At 42.5% G+C, this 14952-nt stretch overlaps 1 protein-coding gene across 2 annotated transcripts in view; it reads right to left on the reverse strand.

The window, feature by feature from the left end:
• The window catches only part of NSA2 (NSA2 ribosome biogenesis factor), a 53482-nt gene that overhangs the window by 38014 nt on the left and 516 nt on the right, over positions 1-14952 (reverse strand). For both annotated transcript variants that reach the window (XR_003940994.1, XM_030193278.1), the window contains exon 2: positions 7358-7545. Coding sequence is in view for 1 of the 2 variants with exons in the window: in XM_030193278.1 (XP_030049138.1) it covers positions 7358-7545 (188 nt within the window). In the remaining variant the exon portion in view is untranslated. The remainder of the gene's footprint in view (positions 1-7357; positions 7546-14952) is intronic.

A 14952-nucleotide genomic window follows, 5' to 3' on the forward strand; every position in this document is an offset into this window, starting at 1 on the left:
GCGGCCATCTTGAAGCCTCCCCACGCGGTGCGCTCTTTCTAGGCACAAGGGCCCGAATGTGTCCGATAAGGCCAGTTCTTCAGCCAGCCACTTCTCTAGTATTGTCGAGAGATCCCTTTCTCCTATTTCCTCTGGGAGTCCTATGATTCGGAGATTCGCTCGGCGGGACCTGTTTTCTAGGTCGTCCATTTTCTCCTCCATCCTGTTCACTTTCTTTTGAAGCTGTTCCACTGCCGTTGTTGTTGCTGGGCCCGTGTCCTCTAGCGCGGAGACCCGATTCTCTAGTTCTCCTGCTCTTCTATTAATGTCGGTAAGTAGTGTTTCGATGCTTACTATTCTCTCTTCTAAGCGATTGATTTGCGGCTCCAGCGCTTTCTCAACTGCAGCTGTTATTTGTGAGACTTGTTCCTCGGAGAAAACCGGCCCCTCCTGTTGCTTTTTCTCCTCCATTTTCGCTCCCAGCGCTTTCGTTTTCTCCTTCTCGCGTTTCACTCCCTTGCCTACCATTCCGCTCGGGGAGCTCTCCAAATATTTTTCCATTCACTCCTCACTCTTTCTGTTATCAAGATTTGCACCCGAGTTGTCTCGTTTAGAGTTATAAAGTTCGATTTTCGGGTTGGGGCCTCGGAGAGCTAGCTCTGCACGTCTGGCTCTCTCACAGCATCACGTGACCCTCATCATCTGCAATTTATAATGCAAATCATAATGGAGGAAAAGTTTAGATGTACCAGCATACAGCAGTGTTAGTAGGAATAAACTGGGCAACTAAATGAGACAGCTGGACTTTATCTGATGCTACAGTACCTACTATATTACAAAACGTAAAATTAAGTTATCTAATGCTATTCAACATTTTCTCATGCAAGATTCATATAAAATATTTTGATGCTTGAAAAATCGACAAAGATTAAAGAGAGACCATAGCCAGAGCTGAAAAGCCCCCATGGACTTAAAAATCTGGTCCCCTAAGGTTAGCCTCTGCTGTGCCAGCTGGAGCAGGCCACAGGGAATTGTCATCACCACTGCTTTGGTTAGACCTGGTCTAAACAGAGATGTCGCTGGGCTCACGCCAAAGACAGAATAGGCAGAAACCGAGAGGAAGTGGAATTAGAAGGAATATAGAGCAGCTGAAAAGAAACAAAAATGGAAAAACATCTGAAGGAAGATGATGTCAACAAGACAGGTGGGCGAAGAAGAAACAGGAGCAACTGTAAGAAAGGGAAAACAATAAGTAAAAAGTAGGAATAAGATTTTCTATTAAACGAGCCAAATATTTTTATTTTTATTCTGCATTATTGAGCTTATCAAAAGAAACATTTCTCTGGCTCCTAAAAATTCTTGGTCAATACCTAAGTTTTTTTTTTATATATTACTTTTCTACCACTGATCACAGTTCACTTATTTTATTCATTTGTAAACCACAGTTATAAATGTATTTATATTCCATCTCATCTCAAACTTTGAGGGGCAAAATCAAATAGTAAAAGCACATATCAAAACCGGGACAGAAAAACAAGATGGTCTAAACAAAATCCTAACAATCACAACTAATATAGAGACTTAAAAGTAATTAAGGCTAATGGCAAAAATGAGATGAAAGTTTGCAAAATTGGTATATGCAAACTATTTTTGTAACTTTATTAAATGTTTGCTGTCTACAACAATAACAGCACTGCAAGCAGACTTATGTTTCTTCAAGTCCATTATTAATCTTGAGTAAACATTAATACACACTAGTATAAACATTTACATACCATATCAACAATAGATCAGTCAATGCTGCAACCTGCCTTTCCCCTACCATAAACATTTCAATATCAATACTACTATTACTATTTATCATTTCTAAAGCACTACTAGACGTATGCAGCGCTGTACACTTGAACATGAAGAGACAGTTCCCTGCTCGACAGAGCATACAATCTAATTAGGACAGACAAACAAGAGATAAGGGAATATTAAAGTGAGGATGATAAAATAAGGGTTCTGAACAAGTGAATAAGGGTTAAGAGTTAAAAGCTGCATCAAAAAGGTGGGCTTTTAGCTTAGATTTGAAGACTGCCAGAGATGGAGCTTGACGTACCGGCTCAGGAAGTCTATTCCAGGCATATGGTGCAGCAAGATAAAAGGAACGGAGTCTGGAGTTAGAAGTGGAGGAGAAGGGTGCAGATAAGAGAGATTTACCTAGTGAACGGAGTTCCCGGGGAGGAATGTAGGGAGAGATGAGAGTGGAGAGATACTGAGGAGCTGCAGAGTGAATGCACTTATAGGTCAATAAGAGGAGTTTGAACTGTATGCGGAAACGGATAGGAAGCCAGTGCTGTTTTCACAAAGCAAAAAAGGTCTGAACATCATGCCATTGTTCCTCAAATCTATGCATTTTCTGATGCCACATGCTGTTAACATTTCCAACAACATAACATAGCTTAATCTCCTCCTCCTCCTCCTCCAACCACTTATGGTAGGGAGCTGCCATAATCTGCAGTTCTTTGCTATTTCGGTTCTGGCAGCCAGAATGCAATTATTTGAAGTTTTCTTCTTACCCACTGGCCAATCTTGAATCCATAATTCAATAAGCATAATGCTGGGAATAAAAATACATGATCCCTAAAGATTTTATTAAGTTCAACGTTCTTCCAAAAACTATTTCACATTCCCACATCCTGCAACTTTGCCAACATGTATTGACCATTAATCCTATGCAACTTAACAGGTGTCCTATACCACCTGAATAATGTTTTCAAAGTCGCTTCTTTCCACTCAGAAGAAATTGATACTTTATGCATCTCTTTGATAATATTCTCCCATTGTTGGCCCTCCCTTCCTTAAGTTTATTCTCCCAATATTGCATATACTTAAGCGTTTCCCAATTGGGTACTTTGACGTTCTTAGTAAATTTTAGATATCAATCCCATAACCCCTATAACACCTCAATTGTATTGAGAGCTCTTTACTTCAACTCCAGGTAAGTCCCCTCCCCAGGCAATGTTGAACTTGAAGATAACTAACCCTTGACAGTGACTCTTGATGAGTTTTAGGAGGTACTTTGTAAGCTGGAAGGTATGGTGGCCAAATATTCATCAGACGTTTCATCACTTGTGAGTAGAATGGACTTATTAACTAAAACTGTTTCTGGTATAAAGCAAGAGAAATTAAGTCAACTTTCTGAAGTCAAGGAAGAAACTGTGGCTTTGGAATCTGTATCAGCCTCTTTGGTTAAAGTAATGTTCTGAACAAAATAAGCTTGAACAATTTAAAAATTATAATAGAAGATTAAAATCTTCGCTTTCTGAATTTTCCAAATGAACCCTGTGGATGTGTTTCAAAAGTATGCTGTGGAAATTTTGAAGCTATCTTCTGAAGTTATTCCTCCTTTAAACAAAGCTTACTTTCTACCGGATTTGAAAACAATATTTGGTGACTTACAAGGGGTTCAACCACGAGTGGAGAAGACTGATCTTAACGACATCTCAACTATTCTGGAGGATTCCATATCTAAAATAACTGAAAGAGCTACTCTATTGGCATCATTTGTATTTGAACAAGACCTAAATGCGGTCATTAGATTATAATTTAGAAATATGGATGATTTGTTTTGTGGGCAGCGCATTTCGGTTTAACCAGATGTACATAAGAGTAAGCAGGAGAGAAGGAAAGCTTTTTTGGCATTGAAAAAAAGGCTACTAAGGACCTTGGGGCTACTTTTCTCTTTGCTTATCTCTGTAACTGCTTAGTTTGTTTTGCCGGAGAATAAGGGGGGGGGGGGGGGGGGTAACTTTACGCTATGCCTCTCACGGGGGTTTTGTAAGTTTACGTAAGGCCTTTCACATTATATACATACTAGTAAAAAAGGCCCGTTTCTTAACGCAATGAAACGGGCGCTAGCAATGTAATGAGTTCCTGCTATTAATGTTTCCACAGGGAAAGCTTGCCAGGTGCCCTTGGCCTGGATTGGCCGCTGTCGTGGATAGGATGCTGGGCTCGATGGACCCTTGGTCTTTTCCCAGTGTGGCATTACTTATGTACTTATATTCTGAATATAATTGTTGTTTACATGTGTAAGATTTCTTTATATACAATAGTTTTTGTGTAAACTGTGTTACAATGTGGTAAAGGTTTTCCTTGTTCAGGCCCTTCAATCAGTTTAACAATCAACATCAGAAGAGCTCCTTACTAGTGAGAATGCAACATACAGTTAGTTGCCCATGTGAGAGACAGAGTGACAGTGGGGCTCATTTTCAAAGCACTTAGCCTTCCAAAGTTCCATAGAAACCTATGGAACTTTGGAAGGCTAAGTGCTTTGAAAATATACCTCAGTGTGTTTTACAGACAGTGTAAGAGAGAGATACACAGAGTGATTGTGTGTGTGTGTGAGTGAGTGACAAAGTGATTAAACGTTTGTCTTCCCTTCCGTTCTGTGCACTTGCCTCCACTGATGTTCGTACTCCCTGTATGTACTCCCTGTATATGATGTTAGAGATTCAATCCACTCCACTTCCCTCCTCCAAGTTCCGTTCTGTCTGATTGGTTCTTCGTTCCTGTGATGTCACGTTTGTTTGCTTGGCAACTATGCCGCGTTCCGTTTCCTCGATGTGAGGGCGGGGACTATTCATGTTACTTTAAACAAGTGAATGCTTGTTTGTATTTTTCAAATTATAAATAAAAATAGAAAATAACCCTCGACATTTAACCCATAATGCTTAACTGGGAAAAAAAATCAAAAGGACACCCCTGCCCCTCTTCTATGAGCTGGTACTAGTTCTATTGACCTGTCTTTGCCCACTGCCCAAATTTATCCCCCTGTTCAGCCATCATTCCTTGCATCACCTGATGGCTGCACATACTATAGCAGGACTCCTACCCTAGCTAAGATAATGTTCAAGCACCTTTCTGACCTCATTTGCAACTTTCTTTAAACTAGTCCCTTATTTTATTTATTTATTTATTGCATTTGTACCTCACATTTTCCCACCTATTTGCAGGTTCAATGTGGCTTACATAGTTACTCATGTTACTCTATCATATCTAAATGCTCCATCTTTGTTTACACCATTTGCTGTCTATTAAAATGTTTTGTGTATTGTGTTGACATTGTAATGCAGCATACTATGCCATACTTTGTATTGTTTGAATATTTTTTACTGCTGTAATTGTGTATTACTTATGTTTGACTTATTTTTGCTATATGCCACTTGAGTGAATTCCTTCAAAAGGCGGTTAAATCCTAATAAATAAATAAAATAAAATAATGAGACTAGGAGATGAACCCCAAGATTTGCCCCTTTTTCTTATTGAAATCTTTTGCCATATATGCAAGATATGATGAGTATAAGGGTTAACTAGTTCATTAAATCTGTACTGTCCACCCATTATCCAGGGTAAGCCCTCGAGCAGATATGGTGTTGCATAGTATCGTTCTATACTAGTATTTGGTTTCTCCAGTCCCAAACGTGTCTTATCTGAGCTGCTTCATAATATTCTTGAAAGTCTGGTAACCTCAATCAGTCCTGCAAGCACTGTTTTAAAAGCACTGATCTAGCAATAATAGATTTGGATATCAGGTGTTGCCATCCAGGGCTCTGTGTGTGTGTGGGGGGGGGGGGGGGGGGGGGGGGGTGCGAATTCCCCAGGCACGGCCTCCAAGGAGGGCCTGGGATAGGACCAGACAAGCTTCTTCCTGCCTGCTTCTGGGTCTATCCTCTCCTGCTCCTGTCCATGCCGAGATCCGGATGAATGCATTAACACAATATTGCGTTAATGCAATCATCTGGGTCCCGACAGGACAGAGCGAGGAAGCAGACAAGAAGGTGCAGGGGTGGCGGTGGTCCAGTCCTGCGCTGCTCCTGTCCATGCTGGGAGTCGGGACAACAGAGCTGTCTCTCTCAACAGCCCTGTTGCCATCCTCATATTGTTCCTAGACTCAAAAAAACTAGGAGCTTGAAAAAGATACAAAACTCTTAGCAGTACATTCATTTGCACTAAAGCCATTCTGCCTAACCATGTAAAGTTCTTCTTACACCCCCCTCCCATCTTCTTTAATTACCTTTATTAATGGTATATAAAATTTGCATTTAACAATTGTTCCAGGTTATTGGTTACCTTTACCCTCAAATATTTAAGCAGTTAATTCTTTTGCAGGCTCTGCAGTGTCTCTTTTCCAAAACCTACATTATTCATTCTGGGTTGAATTCAGTAAATGGCGCTCAAAAATCAATGTCGGGAAAAAAAAAAATCAGTGCTCAGCAGTATCCCATAAAGGTCACACATAACATCAATTCTCACACCCAAATTTGGGCCTCAGGACTTCCACCTGAAACCAGATGTAATTACTAAAGCCCAATTTGGGCATGCATCCCTGGTATTTTGTAACACTGTTCACAATTTTTTTGGAACACCCCTGACCAGCCCATACCACTCCCATGGCCATGCACCCTTTTGGGGTTGTGCGCTAGGGGATTTAGGCACCACCCAGTGTTATAGAATAGAGCACAGCCAGAGGTGAGCACAAATCCTAACTGGTGCCAATTAGCATCAATAATTTATTGTTCACACCCAATTACAATTAATTATCTCAGTCAATTAACTTGTGCATGTAGCTCAGGATCACGCCAAGATCTTTATAGAATCCAAGGGTCTAAATTTAATAAATGACACACATCAGTTCTCACTAATACAAAAAAACCCCAAACAAACAAACAAACCTAGTCTACTCTGAATTTGAGATGGATGGAATACACATTTTAAAAAATAATCAAACTATCACCTCACCCTCAAACCACCTTTAGTATTCATTAGTACCTCAAACCTCAGTTCCATGAGTCTACCAAGGTCCCACTCAACCCCTCCTCTTTTTTTTTTAACCTTACACACTTTCCTGTAAAATGTGCCCTTCTATCTCCCCCCCACATCCATAGCATCCCTCCACTTATCTTCTGTCTATAAGCTCACAAACTCATCCAACACAATTATATAATAGGTATAGTCAGTGCATATTTTCTAGCGAAAAAGGTGCCGGTACTCAAATGCCAGGCCACCCTTCAGGGTTGGGGTGATCACTGAGGGACCCATCCTACAATAGCCAGGCCCCCTGCAACCAGTCACACAATCTATGACAAGGCAGAATTGGTGTGTAGAGCTTGAGCGCTTTCATTAAAACTTGGGGACCATGGGTCAATTTTAGCAGACAATGGAAAAGGTGCCGGTACTCAGTACCCCCAAGTACCCCCTCAAAAAAAGCCCTGGGTATAGTTCAAAGCATCATTTGAACAGCATGAACGCTGCTATCTCTGCTAATGCTGAAAGAAAATTGGGGTAACATGAGAATATAGAGAGACCAGAAACAAAAGCTGACACTCACGTTTTCTTCATCTGTATCTTCTCAGTGTGGCGTTGTTTGTGATACAGCTTAGCCTTCAGGCCAATCATTTTTTTGGCCTTCTTAGAGCGTTCGTGGGCCTCACGGCCTTCCTTCTTCCTCTTCTTCTCATGGTAGTCCAAACGGTATCCATAGCGCTTACGATGTAATTCAATGTAATCATTCTGCGGCTGTATACATGCAATACAAAAACAGATTAAAAAACTAAATAACTCTAGAAACACACATACACACACAAAAATCACATGAAACTCTGCAAAAAGATTGGCATGCAAACCACACAGATTTCTATTTGGAATAGTATGTTAGCAGATGGTGAGGAAGGCCTAGACTACTTTCTGAAATTAGCTCAAAGAGCTAGTCCTGCAGGTCATTTCTTCAGCGTCACTTTCCACTCCCACCTAAATATAGCAGCCACTCCATGGCCCCTCCACTGTTCCCCATTTCCATGATTTCCCTCGGATAAGACTATGCTGTCTTCTAACTCGAATCCAGTGGATTATACAATCCATCACTATCATTCCCTTTAGTACTGATGCCATTAATTAATCCACCATAGAAGTCTGACTGACTGGAATAACCTAGCATTTCTGTACTCAAGCTTTTATCAACCTAACCAGGCTCTTATCTGCAGGACTCCTAGTCTCCAAAAAGCAATTGAACACACCTGTCAGTAAAGTTTATAAAAGCTAACATTTTAGTTCAAACTAATTGGGTGCAGCAAAATTCAACAAAAATAACTCTTACACACACTGAAGTGTTTCTTCAATACTGGGGATGCTCAAGCACCCACAGAGCTAGCGTTTATGGTTAAAAGTTCCATTAGGATGTATAACAACATAAGAAAAGCCATGCAGAGTCCACTGAGCCCAGCATCCTATCTCTTCCAACAGTGGCCAGTCTGGGAACATACCATGTAGATCCTAAAAAAGTAGATCTATTTCCCATAGTTCATTCCAGTGATGACCCATGGCACTCCCAAGTCTACTTGGCCAATAATTTATTATGGGCTTTTCCTCCAGGAATTTGTTGTTTGTCTTGGCAGTCCAACAGATTCCACAGCTTAATTATTCGCTGTGTTAAAAAAAACATCAAGGAGAAATTAGGTCTTACCTGACAATTTTCTTTCCATTAGTCCTTCCATTATTCCAGAACCTGAGATAGTTGTGTTCATCAACCAGCAGGAGGAGATAGAGTACTGAAAACTGAGCTGAGACACATCTCTCTTGGCATCCAGTCCAGCTCCTTATTATTTACATAGACAAGCAGTAAGGAGGAACTCAGAACAAACACAACAAACGTAAACAACTTGCTAACCTAACACTAACCAGACAAGAAAACATGTGTGGACCTCTCTCATCTCTGAACAAGAGATATGCAAGAAGCACCATGCAAAGTGACAGTAGTTATTTGACCCATTACTTTACACCAAGTAAACATTTCAGAAACCTTGGGCAGGCCTCTGGCATAGTGGGAAGGACTAATGGAAAGAAAATTATCAGCAAGACCTAATTTCACCTTCCATTACTTAGCTTCCCACTATTCCAGAACCTGTGGGATGTTCAAAAGCTACCCCTAGAGTGGGTGGGATCCTGGCGCCACCACCCTGAAGACCGAAGCCATAAGCCGCAAAACTGGATTCTGAGCGTGACACAATGTCCACCCTGTAGTGCTTGGCAAAGGTATGCATCAACCATGTCACCGCCTAGCAAATATCCACCGGAGGCAGTTAAGGTAGTCTCTGCTCAGGATGTCACTGTAGGCCTTGAAGAATGAGCCTGCAAGGCATGAGGAGCCTGCTTCCATGAAAGCAAACAAGCAGACGTGATACTCTCCTTCTGCCATCTACAAATTGTGGGCTTAGAAACCATGAAGTCAAGCCTCTGCTTACCAAACAGCACAAACAGTTTGTATGATTTGCGAAACTCATTCATGACTTCCAGATATCTAATGAGGACTCTATGTATATCGAGAAGCTTCAAGGAAGAATACTGAGCCTCTTTTCTCTCTGCAAAAGGATGGAAGCACCATAGATTGGTTGAAATGAAATGCAGATATCACTTTTGGCAGAAAGGAAGGAACCATGCACGGAGAGACCCCCCTCCTCTGAAAAGCGGAAAAAGGGCTCCCGACAAGAGAGCCTGAAGCTCCAAAACCCTAAGTGCCGAGCAACAGCCACCAAGAACTCTGTCTTTAGTGTAAGATCTTTCAAGGAGGCCTTCCAGAGTGGCTCATAAGGAGGCTCCTGAAGAGCTGAAAAGATTAAATTAAGGCTCCACTTTGGCCATGGCATACGAAAGGGAGGCCTCAAGTGGCCCACTCATTGCAAGAATTGAACAATATCTGGGTGAGCCACAAGAGATGTTTTCTGTAGTTGATCCCTAAAACAGGCCAAAACCACAAGCTGAATTTTTAGAGAAGACAATGCCAATCCTTTCTGAAGACCTGTCTGAAGAGATGCTGGGATGAGCGCGATTTGAGCAGAGAAGGGAGTAAAACTGTGCTCGAAACACCAGCCCTTGAACATCTTCCACAGCCTTGTATATACCATGGATGTAGAGTGTTTCCGAGCATGACGTAAAGTAGAAATGACCAAATAAAAATAACCTTTTTGTCTCAACAGAGCCCTTTCAATGAACAAGCCGAAAGACCAAAGGGGCATGAATCCTCTATGAGCACCAGACCTTGCTTCAGCAGGGCATGTACCTGCAGAAGATGGAGAGGATCCCCACCCAACAGTTGAATCAGGTCCGCACACCATGGTGTACACAGTGAATTGAGGGCTACAAGAATTATTCAAACCCGGTGCAATGCGATCCATTTCATCACGTGGCTTACTATGGGCGAAGGAGGAAAGACATACAGCAGATGTGTCTCCAGTCAGGGATGCAGTAGGATATCAATCCCAATCGAGCCTGGTTCCTTCCAATGGCTGAAGAACTTGGGCACTTTGGCATTCCTTTTCGTTGCCATCATCCAGGAGCAGAGAACCCCATCGATCCACTAACAGCTGAAAACCCTGGATGAATAGTTCCTGTTCTCCAGGGGTCCAAGGAGTGCCTGCTCAGAAAGTCCACCTGAAGGACACAGGGATGTGAGCTGCCGACTAGCAAAGAAGATTTTTCTCTGCCCAACTCATAAGAAAGGTTGCCTCCACCACTCATTGGATGGCTGCGGGTCCCCGCCTTGCTTGTTGATATGAGCCATCACATTGTTGGAGAAAACTCAAGTCGTGGCCCCCGCCAGAAAGGGAACAAAGTCACATAAGGCATTCTGTACTGTCCTGAGCCCCAAGCAATTTAGTGACCACTGAGACTCCTGTTTTATCTAGGTGCCCTGTGCCAGATGGAACTTGTAATGAGCTCCCCAACCTGACTTGCTGGCATCTGTTGTCACCATCTCCCATTGTGTTATCAGAAAGGGAGCTCTGATGATCAAATTCCTGGGCAAGAACCACTGCTGCATACTGCGTCTTGAAACCAATGTCCAAGGAAGATGAAGGCTATACTTCTGTGACACTGGAGACCAGTGGCTGAGATGAGACTCCTGTAATGGCAGCATATAAGCCCTTACCCATGACACCACTTTCATCACTGCTGTCATTGACTCCAGAACCTGGACATAGTCCCAGACCCTGGGCCTTTCTTGACTGAGGAGAAGACAAATCTGTTGAAGCAGCTTTGCCCTCCTGTGTTCCACAAGGAAGATTTTCTTCCTTGCTGTGTCAAATAGAACACACAGGCAATGGAGTTAGTCTACTTTTCTCAAAATTGAGCACCCAACCCAATGACTGCAGAAGAAGGACAATTTTGTCCATCGCTGCCACGCTGTTCAAATAGGATGCATAAATGAGCCAGTCATTGACATAAGGGTGAACTCTGATTCTCTGATGTTCTTGGTGCTGTGGTGAGACCAAAGAGCAAAGCCCTGAACTGGAAGTGACGGTCGAGCACTGTAAAACATAGAAACCTCTAATGCGGCAGCCATAAGGGTACATGCAAGTACGCCTCCTTGAGATTGAGGGCAGTGATAAATTCCTCTTCTTGAACCGAGACCATAATTTCTTTTAGTGTTTCCATCTGAAATTCTTCCTCTTGAACCGAGGCTATTACTTTTCTCAGTGTTTCCATGTGAAAGCGGGACACTAGGAGGCAGTGGTTTGAAGTTTGAGATCTAAGATCGGACAAAAGGTACCTTCCTTCTTTGTGACAATGAAGTAGATGCAGTATCTGCTTTGTTCCTGTTCAACCATGGAGCACTAGCAAGGAATCTACAGTGGCCTGAACCTTGACCGACTCAGTTCCCTTTCAACCTGGAGACTTCAAGGAGCAACTGGGTGGGAGAACTCCAACTAGTAACTTTCTGTATGAATATCCAGAACTCACTGGTCTGATGTGATTTTGGTCCACATCTCCCGAAACTCGTGAAGTTGTCCTACCACGAGAGAAAGAGAAGAGTGGACCAGCTTCACATCATTGCAAAGCTTGGGAGGCATTAGACACTTCAGCTAACTAAGGAGGATTTCCTGTCCACACGAAAGGAAGACTGGCATGCCTGACCATATTGTTGATGACCAGGCCAGTACCATCTGCTGTCTCTTATTGGAGATCAAGAGCCCCCTGAAGACGGACGACTAGAGGCTTTCAGCTTATCCTCTGGCAACCACTGTGGCTTTGTTTCCCTCAGTTCTTTCACCAAGTTACTGATATCTTCTCCAAATAGCCACTTGCTTTGAAAAGGCAGTTTAACTAGACGTGTCTGACACTGCATGCACTGCCCAATGCAACAACCAGAGATGCTAACGTGCTGTAACACATCATAAATTAGCATCTGCCAAGTAGGCCAACCCTGCTTCCAGCTGGGCGTTATGATGCCCATCTTGTATTGCAGACTGCTGATGCCACTTCAGGAGTGCTCTAGAAACAATAATTGTGGAGATAGTATAGACATTTTAGAGAAGTAGAGGCTGGTGCAGTTTAACCTATCATCGTAAATGCTTTCGTTTAAAATGTTCAATTGCTGCTGCCTGGTTGTGTTACTCTGATAATATTAGCATAGGTCTGAGGCTATTGGACCATACATTTCAGTAAAGCAGAATCAAAAGCAATTCATATGAGCGAATCGAATTGAAAAAGTTTTGGGTGAATCAGACAGCACTACTTTGAACATCCTTCTTTAAAATGTTTGAGTGGAAAGACACCTTGCTTTCCTGCCTTAACTACTTTTTTTGTTTGTGTTTCCAACCACAAAAAGTGCCACAGAAGCAATTCAATCCGACCATGGGCACAATATCTTCCTTTTGAGTGGACTGATCATGTTCCAGTTAGAGTAAAGGTCAATGATGGGCTGCAAATGTCCTCTGTTTGAATGACTGTAACCAGATGAGAATGGCCACTTTCAATATGGTACAGCTGAAAACAAGTGGCAAACTAATACGTATGTTTGATTGTCACATCTTAGTTTCTCTTATTTTTGTTTCTCTTAACTTAAAATGTTGTGCTTGAAATGCTTTGGTTTAGTCCACAGGTCTACTTCACCTGGATTTGCCTGACTATATATTCTTAAGCCTGGGGCTAGAAATTTCATAGGCGCCTAGCTGCATGACTGGCTACACTTTCCATGCTGGAACTCAAAGCTCCAAATAAGGATGTTTGATACTCTGAATAAACAGCTTCCTGAATCACCTTCAACCAGTGAGGAGCAAGGGGGGGAGGTGAGGGAGGGCTGTCTGCACCTGGAAGTTCCTTCTGACAGCCATGATACCCTCTCTTGCTTTCTCCATGCTACCAGAGGCCCAAAGCTGTAAAGCTGGCAACATGAAGGACAGAACACAAGTTTCAATAACTAATTCTCTTCTAACATGCCTTCCCTCAGAACAAAAAGCAGCATGGGAGGAAAATCTGGAACAGTTATTTTTTTATTTTGTTACATTTGTACCCCGCATTTCCCACTCATGGCAGGCTCAATGCGGCTTACATATGGTACTTATTTGTACCTGGGGCAATGGAGGGTTAAGTGACTTGACCAGAGTCACAAGGAGCGCCTGTGCCTGAAGTGGGAATCGAACTCAGTTCCTCAGTTCCCCAGGACCAAAGTCCACCACCCTAACCACTAGGCCACTCCTCCACTCTGGGTATTATACTGTTTGCTTTTTGGACTTTCTCCCAATGGAAAAAGAAGGTACAATAAAGGGAGCAGGAGTATGGATGGTGAGGTAGAAAAGATACAGGGGCTGGAAGAGGAATACAGGGGGTTGGGGGGTAGATTCCAGTTAGTGCTCCCTGGCTTGAAGACGGTTCAAGCACTTGACCATCTGTTTTGTTTGTAGCACTGGTTAAGTACTGTATCTGCTTTGTTTGAAGTGCTTCAAACAAAGCAGGTTCAATTCAAGATCCAGATTTACATGCATAATATGACCATTCATAAAACCAAACCTACTTGTGGAACTGCTTGGTGTTTAACCTATATCCTGTGGTTCTGCATAATATACATTCCTTCTTTCCCCCCACTGTAACAAAACTGGAATTCCTGAAATGTATGTTTCTGACCTTTGCATAACTCCTCTCTGCCTCTGGTCCTACACCGATTGTCACTGGACTTCAGGTCACCATTTATTGTGATAGTAAAAACACTTTCCCCCAATTGTAAGTATCAAGTCCAACGCTGCATTTTTTCTAGTGGGTTCTATTAACAACTGCCTGGCGAAGGCCTTTTAAACAATTCAGGATGTTCCTGCTTCTGTTGATGTAGCCAAGATGCCCCATTTCACAGTGTGCATGAGTAGCATCTTTACTAGCATTTTTCTCTGTTTCTACTAATTATACTAACAAGCTATGACCCAGGGATGCCAGTGTTTAAATCTCACTTCTTCCACTGATGTGCCCCCTGTGATTTTGAACAAGTAACCCCCCCCCCCCCCCCACACACACACACACACACACACACACACACACACACACTGCCTTGGGTACACATTGTAAGCCCTCTGGGGAAAGGGAAATACTTACTGTACCTGAATTTAACTTGCTGGAACTTACCATTGAAAAGGTGTGAGCTAAATCCAAATGAATAAAAACTACTTCTATTACTACTATTTAACATTTCTAAAGCACTACCAGCGTTGCGCAGCGCTGTACAATTAAAGAAAGACAGTCCCTGCTCAAAGGAGCTTACAATCTAAAGGACAAAAAGTGCAGTCAATCAAGATTGAGGCAGTCTAGATTTCCTGAATAGAGGTATAATGGTTAGGTGCCTCATAACACTGTATCTCTGGTGCTATTTTCTCCATGACCTTTCCAAACAGATTACAACCTGTTGGTTCTTTTGGATGATGGCCATGTTCAAGAAATACTGCTATGATAACCGTTTTAACTACTGGGATACAACCATACCAAGTCCTATTGAGGGTTGGAGAGAGAGAGTCATATTCCCTCTTCACCTCCCCCCCCCCCCCCCCCCCCACCACCCCTTTGAGGCTAGATCTGGAACGAAGGGTAACACAATCTAAAATATGCACTTTATTTTCCCTGTTGATGTGGTCATGAAGCATCTGTGGCTGCATTCTGGAGATACTAAAC

Source organism: Microcaecilia unicolor, chromosome 2, assembly GCF_901765095.1.
Source record: "Microcaecilia unicolor chromosome 2, aMicUni1.1, whole genome shotgun sequence".
Taxonomy (NCBI): domain Eukaryota; kingdom Metazoa; phylum Chordata; class Amphibia; order Gymnophiona; family Siphonopidae; genus Microcaecilia; species Microcaecilia unicolor.